Source organism: Somniosus microcephalus, chromosome 3, assembly GCF_052327205.1.
Source record: "Somniosus microcephalus isolate GS21.2 chromosome 3, FLI_Smic_1.0, whole genome shotgun sequence".
NCBI lineage: Eukaryota > Metazoa > Chordata > Chondrichthyes > Squaliformes > Somniosidae > Somniosus > Somniosus microcephalus.
In genome coordinates, this window is record NC_140989.1 from 188041287 (window position 1) to 188058845 (window position 17559).

Genomic DNA, 17559 nt, shown 5'->3' on the forward strand with positions numbered 1-17559 from the left:
TGTGTCCCCAGTTCAGAAAACTTGTCCTCGTATAGCGCCTTTGATTTTTTTTTAAAACGCGAATGTACAGAAACCCCGGAGGATTCTCGGGCCGTTCCCACCTGGTTTGAGCTCAGGCAGAAGTCGAGAGCACATAATTTAGGCCGACACTTCAGTGCAGTGCCTTGAGAGTGCCGTCTTTCGGGTGAAACATGAAATCGAGTGAAAGCTTGTGAGAGTAGATTTACTTTACTTCAGATTAGTATGGTGAAGTGTTTTTTTTAAACTGAATAAGGTAAGCTCTAAATTCTCCCACCGCGAAGAGGTTTCTGAAACCTTCTAAGACAGAGGGTGTTTCACACCTTATATGAAAAATCTCATCTGTTTGGAACAGATTTAAAATTGCAAAATTAAAAGTTAGGGTATTCGGGGACGAGCATAGATGTTAAAGCACTATTGCCAGAACACGTAAAATTTGGTATAAAATGAAAATGGCATTGTCTCTACGCGTATTCCACGAACAGAAGCAACAAAGTCATGCATTTTTTTTTCTTGAAATGCATCTTGGCTACTTTGCTGTGCTCCTACCCTGTATGTCCTCGGATTCGGTTTAGAAAATATGGTCACCCTAGATTACGTGCATTAAAAAGCCCCAGCTCCAAAGACTTGAACACATAATTTAGGCCGATACTTCAGTGCAGTACCTTGAGAGTGCCGTCTTTCGGGTGAAACATGAAATCGAGGCCCTGTCTTCGGGTGACATAAAAGATCCAATGGCACTTTTTTTAATTGAAGCAGAAGAGCAAGTTCTCCCAATGCCCTGGCCAACATTCATCCCTCAACAACCAGCAACAGATTAACTAGTTATTCAAGCACAAACTGGCTGCGATGTTTCCTTAAAAACAGCGAATACACTTCAAAAGTAATTAATTGGCTGTGAATATTTTCAGACATCGTGAGGACATGAAAGATGCCATATGAATGCATATTTGTTCTCTGATAAAACCAAGACGACAGTTAAAAAAAAAAATCACACATCAGTTTTTATGCAAATGTTAACATGTATTCTACAAATTTGTCCCAAAATACTTTATCGCTTCCAGAAGACACGTTTATACGTAGCAAATATCCTTAACAATTTTGAAAGCGCTAATTTCCTTACCTTTGGTTCTTCAGTTTCCATCTCTTCATCAGTATTCAGCAGATTGGGCTCACTGTAAAGTGAAAATGTGTGGTTACAGCAAACTTAAAATGAGACATGGGTTTAAAAACAATAGTCCCAACAAAACATCTGTTCATAAAATGTTGTTTGTATCTGTTGTTAAAGGAAGTTAAGTGGCTTTGAATAAGTCCATTAAATTGCAAAAACTACCAAGAGGGTCATTTAACAACAACAATGAGCTGTATAAAGGGAACGAATAAAGATAAAAATTGCAATAGTCATATCTCCAAATATCTGCCCATGAATAAAGCAGAGCCTGAGTATTAAGCTCATCTCCACAGTGGCTGCATGGGATTTGCACTGTGTATCTAACCTAAACATTTAGGGCTGGAGGAGAAAAAAAAAGTTACACAGACTTGGGGCCGGGTGGGGGGAGATAATCAGGACATCACTGTTCCACAGCCAGCATGAACAGCAGCTTCCACTGCAATTCCAGCCCTCCATTAATAAACTAAACTATTAATGGAGTCTTTCTTACATCACAATTACTGGAAATGTCAGACTGCTTGAAGAGCACTCTTGCTTTGAAATGAAAACAAAGACCTCAGTATGGTTTTATTGACTGCTACTCAATGCTGCAATACTGGAGACAGGGCTGCCAGTATTAAAAAGGTCCAATTAAGCCAGAACTTTACCTGTCCTCATCGGGAACATGCGTTCATTCACGATGGATTAAGTTCTCCTAATCCATGTTCTGTGAGCCAAAAGCTCTTTACTCCAGTGACATTTTTTTTCCCATTGTGGAATAGGAAAAAAATGTATACTGCAAACACAAGTTTTTTTTCCGCTCTGGAAATCCAGCACTGTCTTAAACTTTAAATAAAACATGAGCAACACCTGAAGGAGCTTTGTGCTACGCAGGCTGCTCAAAATTTTACTGCATTCCCCATTTTTATTTGGTTTCTTTTAGTACCTAATTTCTCCCAAATTTACCACTCGAGAACACTCACACTTGCTTCTTGGGGTGGGGAGGGAAAATGAGTGGTAGAGAATCCTTCCAGTCTAGCAGGTTGATACCTTCACACCTGTGATGGTAGGACCCAGGTTTCAGGCCATCACTCTTTACCTGGAAGTTACCAATCTTGGCTCAGCCATCAAGGGGGTGCACCAAATACAGGAGAAGAGCTTCCCTATAAAAGGAAGAGGGGGAAAATGTGCATGCAAGCCAGGCCTAGGCCATTTCCCTCAGGCCCATCCACATTCACAACCAGAGAACAGTGCACTGGAAATGGGCCGGGGGGGGGGGGGGGGAGGAGAAGGAGAGAAAGAGGAGAAATGGAGGGAGAACACATTTCCTTTGGAAGTACTGTAGGTTCTGATCATTTGACAATGCATATTTTAAAACACTTCCGACAGGATTATGTGGTGACTCTGCTTCTAGGCAGAGGATCCTAATCACCGTGCTTAATAGCTATTTAAACAACCTCAATGCATACTGACATTTGAAGCGGCTTTCTCAACTGGGAGGAACCAAATTCCAAGCAAACAAATGTAAACTTTTTTTTTTTTTTAAGTTACCTCAAAAAATGTTTGGTACGGTACTATTTTGATTTACACTCGCTTCCTCACTGACCTGTAAATCTGCCATAGAACTGAAAAATACTGTAATTCCTCTTTAATCTCTGCACTGATGGAATTACAACTATCTCAATTTGTAGTTCAATATTTTCAGCTTTATTTGCTTCTATTTTATCGAGACTGTGCAATATCTATCCCTCTAATCCATTCTAAAGGCCTTTATGGCATTCACAAACTACTCGATAAAGGTCACACCAATCCCCTCAATGGAGGTCATTATCTTAATCACTCCCAAGCAAAATTCAACTTGTTGCTATTCTGATGAGAATATGGATGCTCACTTGTACAATGTTGTAACAGGACTCCAACTAACTTTCTTAGACTTCCTTCCACAAGGCAGTAATTCTGCCAAACAGCAAAAGATAAGTTAGGATGACTGGTATGGGAAGTGGAAAAATTGACACTGGTCATGGTATGGGATAATCTTCTCAAGGTTGGGCATGAAGAGACACACTGGGGAAAGACTAGGTGTTGTACTCTGTAATGCAGAAACTTTGACTCCATGAATAAGATAGAAGTTGTCAAGGGGGAAGCTTGAAAGAGATGTAGGTGTGTTAGTTGGCTTGTCACCCATGTCTAAACAGTCTGAAGGTAACAAGGAAGGGTGGTGGAGGGCAAGACATTGGACTCATTTAGGAACCGTTAGATGCTATTGTAAGAAGATGGTAGGTTTATTTATCACTGTCACCATATCAGCACTGGACATAAGGAGCATCAAGAGTATTTCTAGCATCCCGAATTGTTATGGTGGGCGAGAGGGATTTAGAATTTTAAAAGGAGTGCAATCAGAGATCAATTGTATCCCCCGCACCTTTGGATTGTCCAATTTTCTTGACCTATCTGGCCACCCTCTTCAGTTGGTCTGGAGGCATCATGCCCCACTCGGCTGATGAAGGTGCCCAGTCTCCAGCAGCCATTCCCCACCCCTCTCCCCTGCTCCCCTCCCCAAAACAGGCAGGAATTCCACCAGGAGCCCACCATAATTATGAGGCTGACCTAGAAGATTCACTAGGGCAGTGGTGGGGAAGCCAAAACAGATCAGTAACAGGGAAGCTGGGCAGCGCAACCTACACCAGCTTCCTACTAAAGCGGAAAATCTTGCCCGTTGAGTCAGAAATTTAGAGGACAATCTTAAGAGGAAAGCCCCAAGGCTTGCAGGTGAAGCTGTCCTCTCAGCTAACAGAGGCATTTCAGCAGTATGAAAGGTTAAACTATGTCAGTACAAGAAGTCCCCAAGTTCAAAGAATCACAGGACAGTACAGCACAGCAGGAGGCCAGTCGGCCCATCGAGTCTGCGCCAGCTCCTTCGAAGAGCAATCCAGGTAGCCCCACTCGCTGCTCTTTCACCATATCACTGCAATTTTTTTCTCCTTCAAGTATTTATCTAATTCCCTTTTGAAAGCTACCATTGAATCTGTATCCACCACCCTATCAGGCAGTTCATTTCAAATCCTAACCACTCGTTGCGTAAAAAGGTTTTTCCTCATGTTGTCTCTGGTTCTTTTGCAAATCAACTTCAATCTGTGCCCTTTCGTGATCAACCCATCGGCCATTGGAAACAGTTTCTCTTTATTTACTCTATCTAAGCCCTTCATGATTTTAAACACCTCTATCAAATCTCCTCAGCCTTCTCTGCTCCAAGGAGAACAACCCCAGTTTCTCCAGTCTATCCACATAACTGTAATCCCTCATCCCTGGAGCCATTCTAGTAAATCTTTTCTGTACTCTCGCCAAAGCCTCCACATCCTTCCTAAAATGTGGTGCCCAGAATTGGACACAATACTCCAGCTGGGGCCGAACTAGTGTTTCATAGAGGTTTTAGCATAACTTCCTGGCTTCTGTACTCTGCCTCTATTTATAAAGCCCAGGATCACAGAGGCTTTATTAACTGCTTTGTTAACCTGTCCTGCCACCTTCAAAGATTTGTGCACAGGTCTCTGTTCTTGCACCCCCTTTAAAATTGTACCATTTAGTGTGTATGGTCTCTCCTCATTTGTCCTACCAAAATGTATCACCTCGCACTTTTCTGCGTTGAATTTCATCTGCCATGTGTCCACCCATTCCACCAGCTTGTCTATGTCTTCTTGATGTCTATTACCATCTTCCTCACGGTTTACACTTCCAAGTTTCGTGTTATCGGCAAATTTCGAAATTGTGCCCTGTACCCCACAAGTATATCAAAAACAGCAGTGGCCTTAGTACTAAGTCTTGGGGAACGCCGCTGTATACCTCCCTTCAGTCCGACAAACAGCCATTCATCACAACTCTGTTTTCTATCCCTGGCTTCACTTGAATTTCAGGCACCATTACAGATACACAAATTACTAACAGATGATTCAACGTCATTCTGAATCAATTCTGAGTTTTTCACTTGAAAATTCAGAGTGAGGAAGAAATTCAATTTTCCTGGAAGGAAACAATACCAAGAAAGGTATTGGGATCTATCATAAAGGATAACTTAATAATCTGTACGATGATGTAGTAAACAGCAGCCAATGCACAGTCAGAAAGAGAAGATTGCCTGATAACCCTCCTGACTATTTTGGAGGACCGCAAATGGAATATATAAAATTTCTAAGTGGGAGGCGGATCACTGGTAAATAAAATTAAAGAGTTAAATGTGAAGTCTTGAACACGGAAGGGGACAAAAGGGGAACAACTGTGTACTAATTTGTATTGATTTTCATCTGCCACTCACACTTTGGTCACTATTTGTGGTATTGAAATAGTTAAGAAACATAAGAACATAAGAAATAGGAGGAGTAGGCCATTCGGCCCTTCGAGCCTGCTCTGCCATTCAATGAGATCATGGCTGATCATCTGCCTACAACTCCATTCATTGGCCCAATCGCCATATCCCTTGATGCCCTTACTAGTCAGAAATCTATCGACTTCTGTTTTGAATATACCCAATGACTGAGCCTCCACAGGCCTCGGGTAGAGAATTCCAAAGATCCACCACCCTCTGTGTGAAGAAATTTCTTCTCATCTCAGTCCTGAATGGCCTATCTTTTATCTTGAGGCTGTGGCCCCTGGTTCTAGACTCCCCAGCTAAGGGAAACATTCTCCCAGCATCCATCCTATCAAGCCCTGTAATAATTTTGTATGCTTCAATGAGATCCCCTCTCATTCTTCTGAATTCAAGAGAATACAGGCCTAGTTTACTCAATCTCTTCTCATATGGCAGTCCCTCCATCCCAGGAATCAATCTCGTGAACCTTCGTTGCACTCCCTCTATGGCAAGTATATCCTTCCTTAGGAAAGGAGACCACAACTGTACACAGTACTCCAGGTGTGCTCTCACCAAGGCCCTATATAATTGGAGTAAGACTTCTTTACTCCTGTACTCAAATCCTCTTGTAATGAAGACCAGCATACCATTTGCCTTCCTAATGGCTTGCTGCACCTGCACATTCACTTTCAGTGACTCATGTACAAGGACACCCAGGTCCCTTTGAGCACCTGCATTCCCCAATCTTTCACCATTTAGGAAATACTCTGCCTTTCTGTTTTTTCTACCAAAGTGGATAACTTCACATTTATCCACATTATATTCCATCTGCCGTGTTCTCGCCCACTCACTGAGCCTGTAGAGATCCCCTTGAAGCCTCTTCACATCCTCTTCACAACTGACACTGCCACCTAACTTTGTATCATAAGCAAATTTGGAAATGTTACATTTAGTCCCCTCATCCAAATCATTTAGATTGTGAATAGCTGGGGCCCAAGCACCGATCCTTGCAGTACCCCACTAATCACAGCCTGCCATCCTGAAAAAGACCCGTTTATCCCTACTCTTTGTTTTCTGTCCGTTAACCAATTCTCAATCCATGCTAGTATATTACCCCCAATTCAATGTGCCCTAATTTTATTCACCAACCTCTTGTGTGGGACCTTATCGAAGGCCTTCTGAAAATCCAAATACACATCTACTGGTTCCCCGGAGGATGATAACTAGTAGAGTAGACAAAGAACTCCAATAGGTTTGTCAAACAGGATTTCCCTTTCATAAATCCATGTTGACTCTGCCAATCTTACTATTAGTTTCTAAGTGCCCAGTTATTGCATCCTTTATAATAGATTCCAGCATTTTCACAACTACTGATGTGAGGCTAACAGGTCTGTAGTTCCCCGTTTTCTCTCTCCCTCCTTGCTTAAATAGCAGGGTTACATTTGCTATCCTCCAATCTGCAGGAACCGTTCCAGAATCCATAGAATTTTGGAAGATGACAACCAATGCGTCCACTATCCCAATGGCCACCTCTTTCAAAACCCTAGGATTTTGCTAGTACTGTTTTTTTTACTAATAATAATTTCTTTAAGTTCCTCATTCTCGCCACACCCTTGGTTTTCTCGTATTTCTGGGAGGTTTTTTGTGTCTTTCTCCGTGAAGACAGAAACAAAGTATTTCTTTAATTTCTCTGCCATTTCCTCATTCCCCATTATAAATTCTCCCGTCTGAATGTAAAGGACCTACATTTACCTTCGCCAGTCTTTTCCTTTTCACATACCTATAGAAGCTTTTACATCCGTTTTTATATTTTTCGCTAGTTTGTGCTCATATTCCATTTTCCCTTTATCAATTTCTTGGTCCCCCTTTTCTGATTTCTAAAAAGATCCCAATCCTCAGGCTGACCACTTTTTCTGGCAACTTTATAAGCTTCCCCCTTTGACTTACTAGCTTTAATTTCTTTCGTTAGCCATGGTTGGATCACTTTTCAACGGGTGAAGTTGAGATTCAGGGGTGTTCGACTTAGCACTTGACAGATTGCTACCCTGCAGACACGTCAACAAAACAAATAGAATGCTTAGCTACATAACAGAAGCATTGGGAATCCAAATCAGAGGATGTCAGAATTGTGCGACCATCGTTAGACCATACCTTGAAGAGTAGTCACCAAGACAAGGGAGACATTCAATTCCTGCAGTGAGGCTTGTTCCTAGAGTCAGATGACTGGCTTTTGAGAAGGGGCTGGAGAAACTTGGGATTTTTAGTCTTGATAAGAGGCAACCAAGAGGGCACTTGCAAGGTAAGTGATATAGGAAAGGTAAATCTGGAACTGTACTTCAAATTAAATGACAAAAGGACAAAGGGGCACAGGGTCAAATGGGCAAAAGGCAAAATTGCAACCGATAGCTGTAGGTTCTTCACTAAAGGAATGATCGACTGGTGCAACAAACTTCTGGGAACAATAAATGGAGGCAAAAAACCTTGGGAATAATTTATTAGCTGGATATTGTAATGGATTATTTCTGGATGAATAAAATAGGATGGCCTTCCTCCTCTAACTATTGTGATCTATGACTATTATGATTCTATGATTCTCAAAATTGCTTTCAGTCTTTCTTAGTATCAGATTATCTAGAAGCAGTACACTGTGTCCCAGTTAAAATTTTCAATTAGAACAAAATGATAGTCTGTCAGGACAGATTATCATAATATATTTGATCATTTGCCTCCATTCCACAACAAGTTTCTCACAGTAAGGCATTCATCATATTACATGGAAATTGGCCATTCAGCCCAACCAGTCCCAGTCGGTTATTATCTCCACACAAGCAGTGGTCTTATTCCCATGTGCCCACACTCCTCCCTTTTTTTTCCCCAACCACCCTATCTAACCTATTCCCAACAGCTGATATGTTCTCTGTTTCAATCACCAACTCTGGCAGTTCCTTAGCCTCAAAACCATTTGGGTAAATATGCTTCTCCTAAACTATTCCATTAGCTTTTTTTTTAAGCCTTATCCGCTTACGGTGTCAGTTTTAAGGATTTGTGAATGTAAATCTCCAAATCTCTCTGCTCTTCCACACTCAGCCTTCCCCCAAATTACTACTTTTATTATTTTTAAACCAAAAGTACCACCTCACATTTACTGACATTGAATTTCATCTCCCACTTTTTTTTGCCCGTTCCACCATTTCATCAATATCCATTTGCAGTTTCCTTTGGTCCTTAAAACTATGCCTCCTTATTTTAGTATTGTCTGCAAATTTGGACACCACTCCCTCTAGCCACATATCCAAATTACTGATGTACACAGTGAACAGAAGAGGTCCCAGAACAGAACCCTGTTGGACACTGCTACCCACTTCCAACCACTCTGAGAAACTGCCCTTAACTCCTACTCTATTTCCTCCATTCGAACCAGTTCTTCTCCCCAATAGTCTCGTGTGGTATCTCGTCAAGGGCTTTCTGAAAGTCCATGTACACCACCATATCCATCTCCTCAATGAATTCAAGCACGATCTTCCTTTCTGAAATCCATGCTGCCCGTGTCTACTTATTTTCTCATCATGATACTTAGTAATTTTATCTTTAAAGATTCAAAAAATTTCCCTTCCACAGATGCAGAACTAACTGCTGTGTAATTATCCAGGATAGCTGTTAGTTCTGTCTTCCTTTTATTACATTGGTCACTCTCCAGTCCTCCGGCACACATTCACTCTCAAAAGAACCCTGAAATATAATTTCAAATAGCTGCACTATTTTTTCCCCCTATTCCCCTTGGGGTTCTTGGATGTATTTTCCCTCCTTTAGCTAAATACTTCCCTTTAATCTATAATATATCTCACCTCACTTAACCAATTCAAGATTTACCTTTTCCCCCAATATCCTTCCCTTTTGTAAACAGAGGTGAAGTACTTGTGAAGTATCGCTGAATATTTCCACTTATCCTCTACTAATTCATTATCCTCAACGGGTACCATCTCGCATTTTACAATTCTCTTTTTACTAATATATTTGGAGAGTATTTTACAGATCTAATATTTTTTGAGATTCTTTCCTCATACTCACTCCTTGCTTTCCTTTACACCTTCTAAACCTCATTCGCAATGTCATCATATCGACTCTTATTTTTAAAATCATCATGCCCATCTGCCCTCTTCAATGTTAGTTTGTTTCTAGGAACATAGGAACAGGAGCTGGCCATTCAGCCCCTCCACCCTGTTTCGCCATTCAATTAGATCATGGCTGATCTGTATTTTAACTCCATCTACCTGCCTTTGTTCCATAACCCTTAATACTCTTGTCTAACAAAAATCTATCAATCTCAGTTTTGAAATTTCAATTGACGTAGCCTCAACAGCTTTTTAGGAGAGTTCCAGATTTCCGTTTCCCGGTGTGTGAAGAACTGCTTCCTGACATCATCCCTGAACAGCCTCACTCTAATTTTAAGGTTATGCCCCCTTGTTCTGGACTCCCCCACCAGAGGAAAGTCTCTCTCTCTACCCTATTGAAGCCTTTAATCATCTTAAAGGCCTCAATTAGATCTTATCTTCTATATTCAAGGGAATACAAGCCCAGTCTATGCAACCTATCCTCCTAATTTCACTCTTTTAGCTACAGTATCAGTCTGGTGAGTCTGCGCTGCACCCTCTCCAAGGCCAATATATCTTTCATGATGATGCGCGGTGCCCAGAACTGAATGCAGTTCTCCAGATGAGGTCTAACCAGAGCTCTGTACAGCTGCAACTTAACTTCCACCCCATTGTATTCCACCCTCTTGAGACAAAGGCCAACATTCCATTAGCCTTTTAAATTATTTTTTGAACCTGTCCACGAGCTTTTAGTGATTTCTGTACTTGGACCCCTAAATCGCTCTGCTCATTCCTCGCTTATCACCATTGAAAAAATACTCTGATTGATCTTTCTTAGGTCCATTTTCCCACATTGAACTCCATCTGCCACAGTTTTGCCCACTCACTTAATCTATCAATGTCCCTTTTCAACTTTCTGCTCCCATCTACACTATTTACTGTGCCACCTAACTTAGTGTCATCAGCAAACTTAGATATACAGCTCTCTATTCCTTCATCTAAGTCATTTAGAAATAGTGAAACGCTGAGGCTATTGGGGACACCAATAGTCACATCCTACCAATTTGTGTACATATCCATTCCCTACTCTCCATCTCCTAACCAATTCCCTATCCAAGCCAATAGATTGCCTCCAATTCCATGCGCTCTCATTTTTGTTAACAGTCTCTTACGTGGAACCTTGTCAAGCCTTCTGGCAGTCCATATAAATAACATCTATAGACACTGCCCTTAGCTACCACGTTAGTCACTTCCTCAAAAAATGCAACTAGGTTCATTAAACATGAGTTACCCTGTACAGATCCATGCTGGCTCTCTCTGATCAGCTCACATTTATCCAAATGCTCAGCCACTCTATCCCTAATAACAGATTCTAGTAACTTCCCCGCAACTGACATTAGACTAATAGGCCTATAATTTCCTAGTTAATCGCTCTTATCCTTCTTAAATAGTGGAGTGACATTGACAATTTTCCAATCCAAGGGAACATTTCCTGAATCGAGATAGTTTTGGAAGATCATGACCAACACATCAACAATTTCCTCATTTATTTCTTTTAATACCCTGGGGTAGAAGCCATCGAGTCTTGTAGATTTGTCTATCTTTAATGACGATGGCCCAGTAATTCCGGTCCCAACGCGTGAGTACGGACGGGGTACTCACGCGTGGGCCCGTTGAAAGTGCCGGATTTCAGCATGCACAGCGCATGCGCGGAAAACCGGCATTTCCTCTCCTCTGAACCAAGGGGTTAAGAGGCGGTTCCCTTGCAACGTTTGACGCAGCGCGTACGCGTTGAACTTCGGTTTTTTTGACAGGTTTGTCTGTGCGTGAAGGTCTCCACTTTTTACGAATGTAAAAAGCAGACGTAAGGACTTAGTTTTACAAGGTAAGTGGTCTAATAATTAAAGTTAGAAATTTTTTTCCACAGGTTTATTATTTTTAAAGAATTTACAGTAAGGTAAGTGTTTTTTTGGACCCGATTTCTTGAAAAAATATTTTTGGCAGAAATTTGAATAATTGTTTAAAGAGTTTAATTATTGGAATGTTTTTTTAAAACTTTTATTTAAAGTTTAAGTAGTGTTTTGGGCGCCCGGACTTTATGAGTTTGACAGGTCTTATGTCTAACTCATGAATGGACTTTTGTAAACTCCCATTGGTTGCCCAGTGCTCACGTGATCCCAGCCGGCTCATCGCACCAAGTACGCCGCTGGATCACGCACACACAGCGCGCCGGGAGCTGAACCGGGCCACAGACCGGAAATCCACGCAGGCCCAGTCTTCAAATGTCAGCGCGATATGTAAGTGTAGGTCGGGGGCTTGCACCCGTGGGAAGCCCCCGTCCCGAATTTCTGGGCCATAGCTTCTCCATCACCATGTTTTTACTTACACTGAATCTAGTTAGTTCCTCCCAGTGATTTATTTATATTTTCCTTGTACAGGAAACTTTGTGCTATCCGGCACCGACAGGACCGAGCTGCTGCCGTTCCCTCAAAACTGCCGGACGCTCCAGAGTTAATGTTGAAAGATACACAGCAACAAATCCAGGCTTCCCTGTTGCTTAGCAACAAGTGCAGGAACCCCAGTTACACAGCCACAGATCCAGGAACCTGCCACTAATATGAAGTAAAACTTACCTGAACCTACTCCTGAATTTTGCCGGTTAACAGAGATTTCCGGTTATTTAGGTGCTGGTAAATCGAGAGTTTCCTGTACAAAGTAGCTATTTAGTAAGTCTGCCATTTCCTGATTTCCAATCACAATATACGAACTCTATGCATGGCTTGAAGTAGACTCCTTTTACTTGTATATTCATTTATACTGCAACTTTGCAATCTCCTCTTACAGAATATCCCATGGTTGATCTACAGTCCTATGTCCCAATTTCTCTTTCCGCCTTAAATAGAAGGAGTACTTCACACCTTTAGGAATTCTTAATCACAAAAAAAATCGGAAAAGACCACAACAACGCAGAATACAAATTCGCTAGTGAGGGAAGGTGGATGGACACTCAAATCGGCGTTGTGGTTGTGTCTACACAGTTAATTGGAAGCAATTAGTGCTCCAGAGTAATTCGCTATTTCAGTTGTGAAGAGGATTAAAATCAGAATGGTGAAAGTACAGTGACACGAAGTAGCTGCTGCTCTACACCATGATTAATATTGTGGCCTTATGATTTTCTGAGCATTTCCACAGCTATTACAACTCTGAAAACAGAAGTGCAAAGCTGAACATCCTAATTAGATGGTAATTGGAGATCTAATTAAATATATATTTTTTTTAAATGTTACAGATCCACTTCTCTACAAAGAGGCAGGGGAAATAGAAGATGAGTCACCTATGCCCGTCACACATCTCACACCTCTTCTACTAGTTAAAAACAAGAGTGTTTTAGCACCCACAGTAGGAAACAAGTCTCTGAATAAAAGCAGACTACTGCGGATGCTGGAAATCTGGAACAAAAAAGAGAAAATACTGGAAACATGCATCGACCTGAAAAGTTAACTCTAATTCTCTCTCCATTGATGCTGCATCACCTGAGTATTTTCTGTTTTTAAGTCTCTGAACATTTGACTTGCAGGTTAGTAAGAAGCTCCTCACCTCCCCAAATGTGTTTAACCACATCTCTGTCCCCCTTCAACCAGTAACCGTGGTGAATGTGTAAGTTACCTAGACGGTGGTAACGTTCTTTGCAATGAAATGGAACATCATGTTTAGTTTTGTTGAAGTGCAATGCTGTGCTCAGAAAATCTACAGGCTTTGTTTGCATTTTGGAGAGATCCTTCTTAAATATTTTGTGAAATAATTGTTTTTTTCCCCCAAATCAGGTATATTTCAGTAATACTATTTGGGAGTGCTAAGAGTTCAAACATTAGCGCAGAGAAAGCAGCTTTCCATTGAGGCCAGCTGAGTTGAATTGAATTGATTTACAATCAACATTTTTGTCAACCCAACCAACCCAAAAGTGAAACAAAATATCTCAAAACAAGCTCTTGGAGTGAGCCAGCATCACAAACTTCAGGTCGCTCCAGGTATTCTCTCGGGTTCAGCATCATTGGCTTCTCTTGTAAGTGGATCTCATGTCTGTTACGACCAGGTATTTACCTCAACTGCCCAATCTCTATGTGTATGATAGCGTGACCTGGGTCATAAGAACGAGACCCACCCACCAGCGCCCCCCACCCCCGTCTTGTTAAAGGATCTGGATATCAAAAACTCGCATCTGCCTACAAATGTGCTTCTCTAATTACCAAAAGGCAGACTGATTCGCACTTTTTAAAAAAAAATCATTCTTGGGACGTGAGAGTCACTGGCAAGGCTGATATTGCCCATCCCAAGTTGCCCTTGAGAAGATGGCCGTGGGCCTTTAAGGAGTCTCGGTTGAATGCAAATTCACAACCTAGTTTATTTTGCAATTGTTAATTGAACAACCAGAAACATTTGTAGCAAATCTCACTACACAATGATGTGGCTCTATCATTCGTCGCAACAAATCAAAAATGCCAAACTACCCTGTTAGGTTGCTTAACTTTTCCTGGTCAGCTCTATCTTAAACAATGGGATCTGCCCACCCCTCATTTCCCTTACCAGATCGTCACTAAACTGAACTACACATACTTTCCCTTGCCAATGTTACCCCTAATTTGTTTTTGGGTGCACAGTCCCTCTAACGGGCTGCGAGGCCCATTCAACGTTTTGCGCATGCGCAAAATTTCATATTGGAAAAGCTGGACCCGGGTTACGCGGGACCGACAAGACAGCTGCGCGGCTGCAGCTTAGAGGGAACATTGCCCCTTGCTCTTCTGTCCCCTAGCTAGGCAGGAAATTAGCAGCTGGCTTCTGACCCACTCCCTGTCCTGGGGTTGGTCAGTAGGGCTGCCAGTGTCAAACTGCTACAAAAAATAAAGTAAAACCGGACGGACCACCCGGTATAGACCCAGGCATCGAATTCAGACACGACAAATGCACACCCAGCCCAGTCGACCCTGCAAAGTCCTCCTCACTGACATCTGGGGACTTGTGCCAAAATTGGGAGAGCTGGCCCATAGACTAGTCAAGCAACAGCCTGACATAGTCATACTCACAGAATCATACCTTTCAGCCAATGCCCCAGACTCCTCCATCATCATCCCTGGGTTGTACGTTCTTTTCCCATCGGCAGGACAGACCCATCGGAGGGGGCGGCACACGGTATGAGAGGGAATGGCCCTGCGAGTCAACACTGACTCGGACCTACGCTCCCTTTAAGCTGCAAGGTCGCCGACTTTTCAACGTAAAAACCGTGCATGTGCGGTATTGTGAATGACCTGCACAGCACTTTAAAGGGGCCACAAGGCGCTAAAATAAAATTAGAGTGAACATTGACTCCGGACCCCATGAAGTCCCCTGCTGATTACCACCTACCGCCCTCCCTCAGCTGATGAATCAGTACTCCTCCGTGCTAAACACCACTTGGAAGAAGCACCGAGGGTAGTAAGGGCACAGAATGTACTCTGGATGGGAGAGTTCAATGTCCATCACCAAGAATACCTTGGTAACACCACTATTGACCGAGCTAAAGGACATAGCTGCCAGAGTGGGCTTGGGGCAGTTGGTGAGAGAAACAACACAAGGGGAAAAACCGACTTCACCTCGTACGGTCACAGATGCATCTCTCCATGACAGTATTAGTACGAGTGACCACCGCAAGGTCTTTGTGGAAACGAAGTCCTGTCTTCATACTGAGGACACCCTCCATTGTGTTGTATGGCGTTACCACCATGCTAAATGTGATAGATCTAGCAGCTCAAAACTGGGCATCCATGAAGCACCGTGAGTCATCAGCAGCAGCAGAACTGTATTCCACCATAATCTGTAACCTCATGGCCTGGCATATTCCACACTCTACCATTACCATCAAGCCAGGGGACCAACCCTGGTTCAATGAGAGTGTAGAAGGGCATGCCAGGAGCAGCACCAAGCGTACTTAAAAATGAGGTGCCAACCTGGTTAAGCTGTAGCACAGGACTACATGCATGCTAAACAGAACAGCAGGTTACACAGAGCTAAGCGATCCCACAATCAACAGATCAGATCAAAGCTCTGCAGTCTTGCCACATCCAGTTGTGAATGATGGTGGACAGTTAAACAGCTAATGGGAGGAGGAGGCTCCACGAACATTCCCATCCTCAACAACGCGAGTGCAAAAGACAAGGCTGAAGCATTTGCAACCATCTTCAGCCAGAAGTGCCGAGTGGATGATCCATATCGGCCTCCTCCGGAAGTCCCCGCCATCACAGAAGCGGCTGAGTGCACTGGCTACAGCAAAGGTTACAGGCCCTGAACAACATCCTGGCTGTAGTACTCCAGAATTAGCCATACCTCTAGCCAAGCTGTTCCAATACAGCTACAACACTGGCATCTACCTGACAAAGTGGAAAATTGCCCAGGTATATCCTGTCCACAAAGAGCAGGACAAATCCAATCTGGACAATTACCGTCCCATAAGCCTACTCAGCAAAGTGATGGAAGGTGTCGTCGACAGTGCTATCAAGCGGCACTCACTCATCAACAACCTGCTCAACGATGCTCAGTTTGGGTTCTGCCAGGATCACTTGGCTCCAGATCTCATTGCAGCCTTGGTCTAAACATGGACAAAAGAGTTGAATTCCAGAGGTGAGTTGACAGTGACTGCCCTTGACATCAGGGCTACATTTGACAGAGTGCGGCATCAAGGAACCCAAGTAAAACTGAAGTCTATTGGAATCAAGGGGAAAACTCTTCATTGGCTGGAGTCATACCTAGCACAAGGGAAGATGGTTGCGGTTGTTGGAGGCTAATCAGCTCAGCCCCAAGACATCGCTGCAGGAGTTCCTCAGGGCAGTGTTTTAGGTCCAATCATCTTCAGCTGCTTCATCAATGACCTTTCCTCCATCATAAGGTCAGGAGTGGGGATGTTCACTGATGATTGCACAGTGTTAAGTTCCATTCGCAACTTCTCAGATAATGAAGCAGTCTGTGCCCACATGCAGCAAGACCTGGACAACATCCAGGCTTGGGCTGGTAAGTGGCAGGTAACATTCATGCCACACAAGTGCCAGACAATGACCATCTGCAGCAAGAGAGTCTCTAACCACCTCCCCATGATATTCAATGGCATTAGCATTGCAGAGTCCCCCATTAACATCAGAGGTCACATTGACCAGAAACTTAACTGGGCCAGCCACATAAATACTGTGGCAACAAGAGCAGGTCAGAGGCTGGGTGTTCTGCGGTGAGTGACTCACCTCCTGACTCCCCAAAGATTTTCCAACCACCTACAAGGCACAAGTCAGGAGTGTGGTGGAATATTCTACACTTGCCTGGATGAGTGCAGCTCCAACAACACTCAAGAAGGTGGCACCATCCAGGACAAAGCAGCCCGCTTGATTGGCACTCCATCCACCACATGAAACATTCACTCCCTCCACCACTGGCGCAACGTGGCTATAGCGTGTACCATCTACAAGATGCACTGCAGCAACTCACGAAGGTTTCTTTGACAGCACCTCTCAAACCCGCGAGCTCTGCCACCTGGGACAAGGGCAGCAGGCACATCAGAACACGGCCACCTCAAAGCTCCCCTCCAAGTCACACACTTATCTGGCTTGGAAATATACCGCCATTCCAGGATTTTGACTCAACGATGAAGGAGGAACTCCCTACCTAGCAGCACCGTGGGAGTACTTTCACTACACAGACCGCGGTTTACCACCACCTCCTCAGGGGCAATTAGGGATGAGCAATAAATGCTGGCCTTGCCAGTGATGCCCACATCCAGTGAATGAATTTTAAAAAAAATCAAACCAGCTACCACCCTCCCAGGTTTAGGAGTCCAGCCAGACAACTTTTTCTTTTTTTAATTCATTGATGGGATGTGGGCGTCTCTGGCTGGCTAGGCCTGCATTTAGTGCCCATCCCTAATTGCCCTTGAGAAGATGGTG

General features: G+C 43.1%; 1 protein-coding gene across 4 annotated transcripts in view; it reads right to left on the minus strand.

Moving 5' to 3' along the window:
- Nucleotides 1-17559, minus strand: part of LOC147121635 (sentrin-specific protease 6-like) — a 153406-nt gene that overhangs the window by 86599 nt on the left and 49248 nt on the right. For all 4 annotated transcript variants that reach the window (XM_085982046.1, XM_085982049.1, XM_085982047.1 and 1 more), the window contains one exon: nucleotides 1142-1193. In XM_085982046.1, the coding sequence (XP_085838172.1) occupies nucleotides 1142-1193 (52 nt within the window). The remainder of the gene's footprint in view (nucleotides 1-1141; nucleotides 1194-17559) is intronic.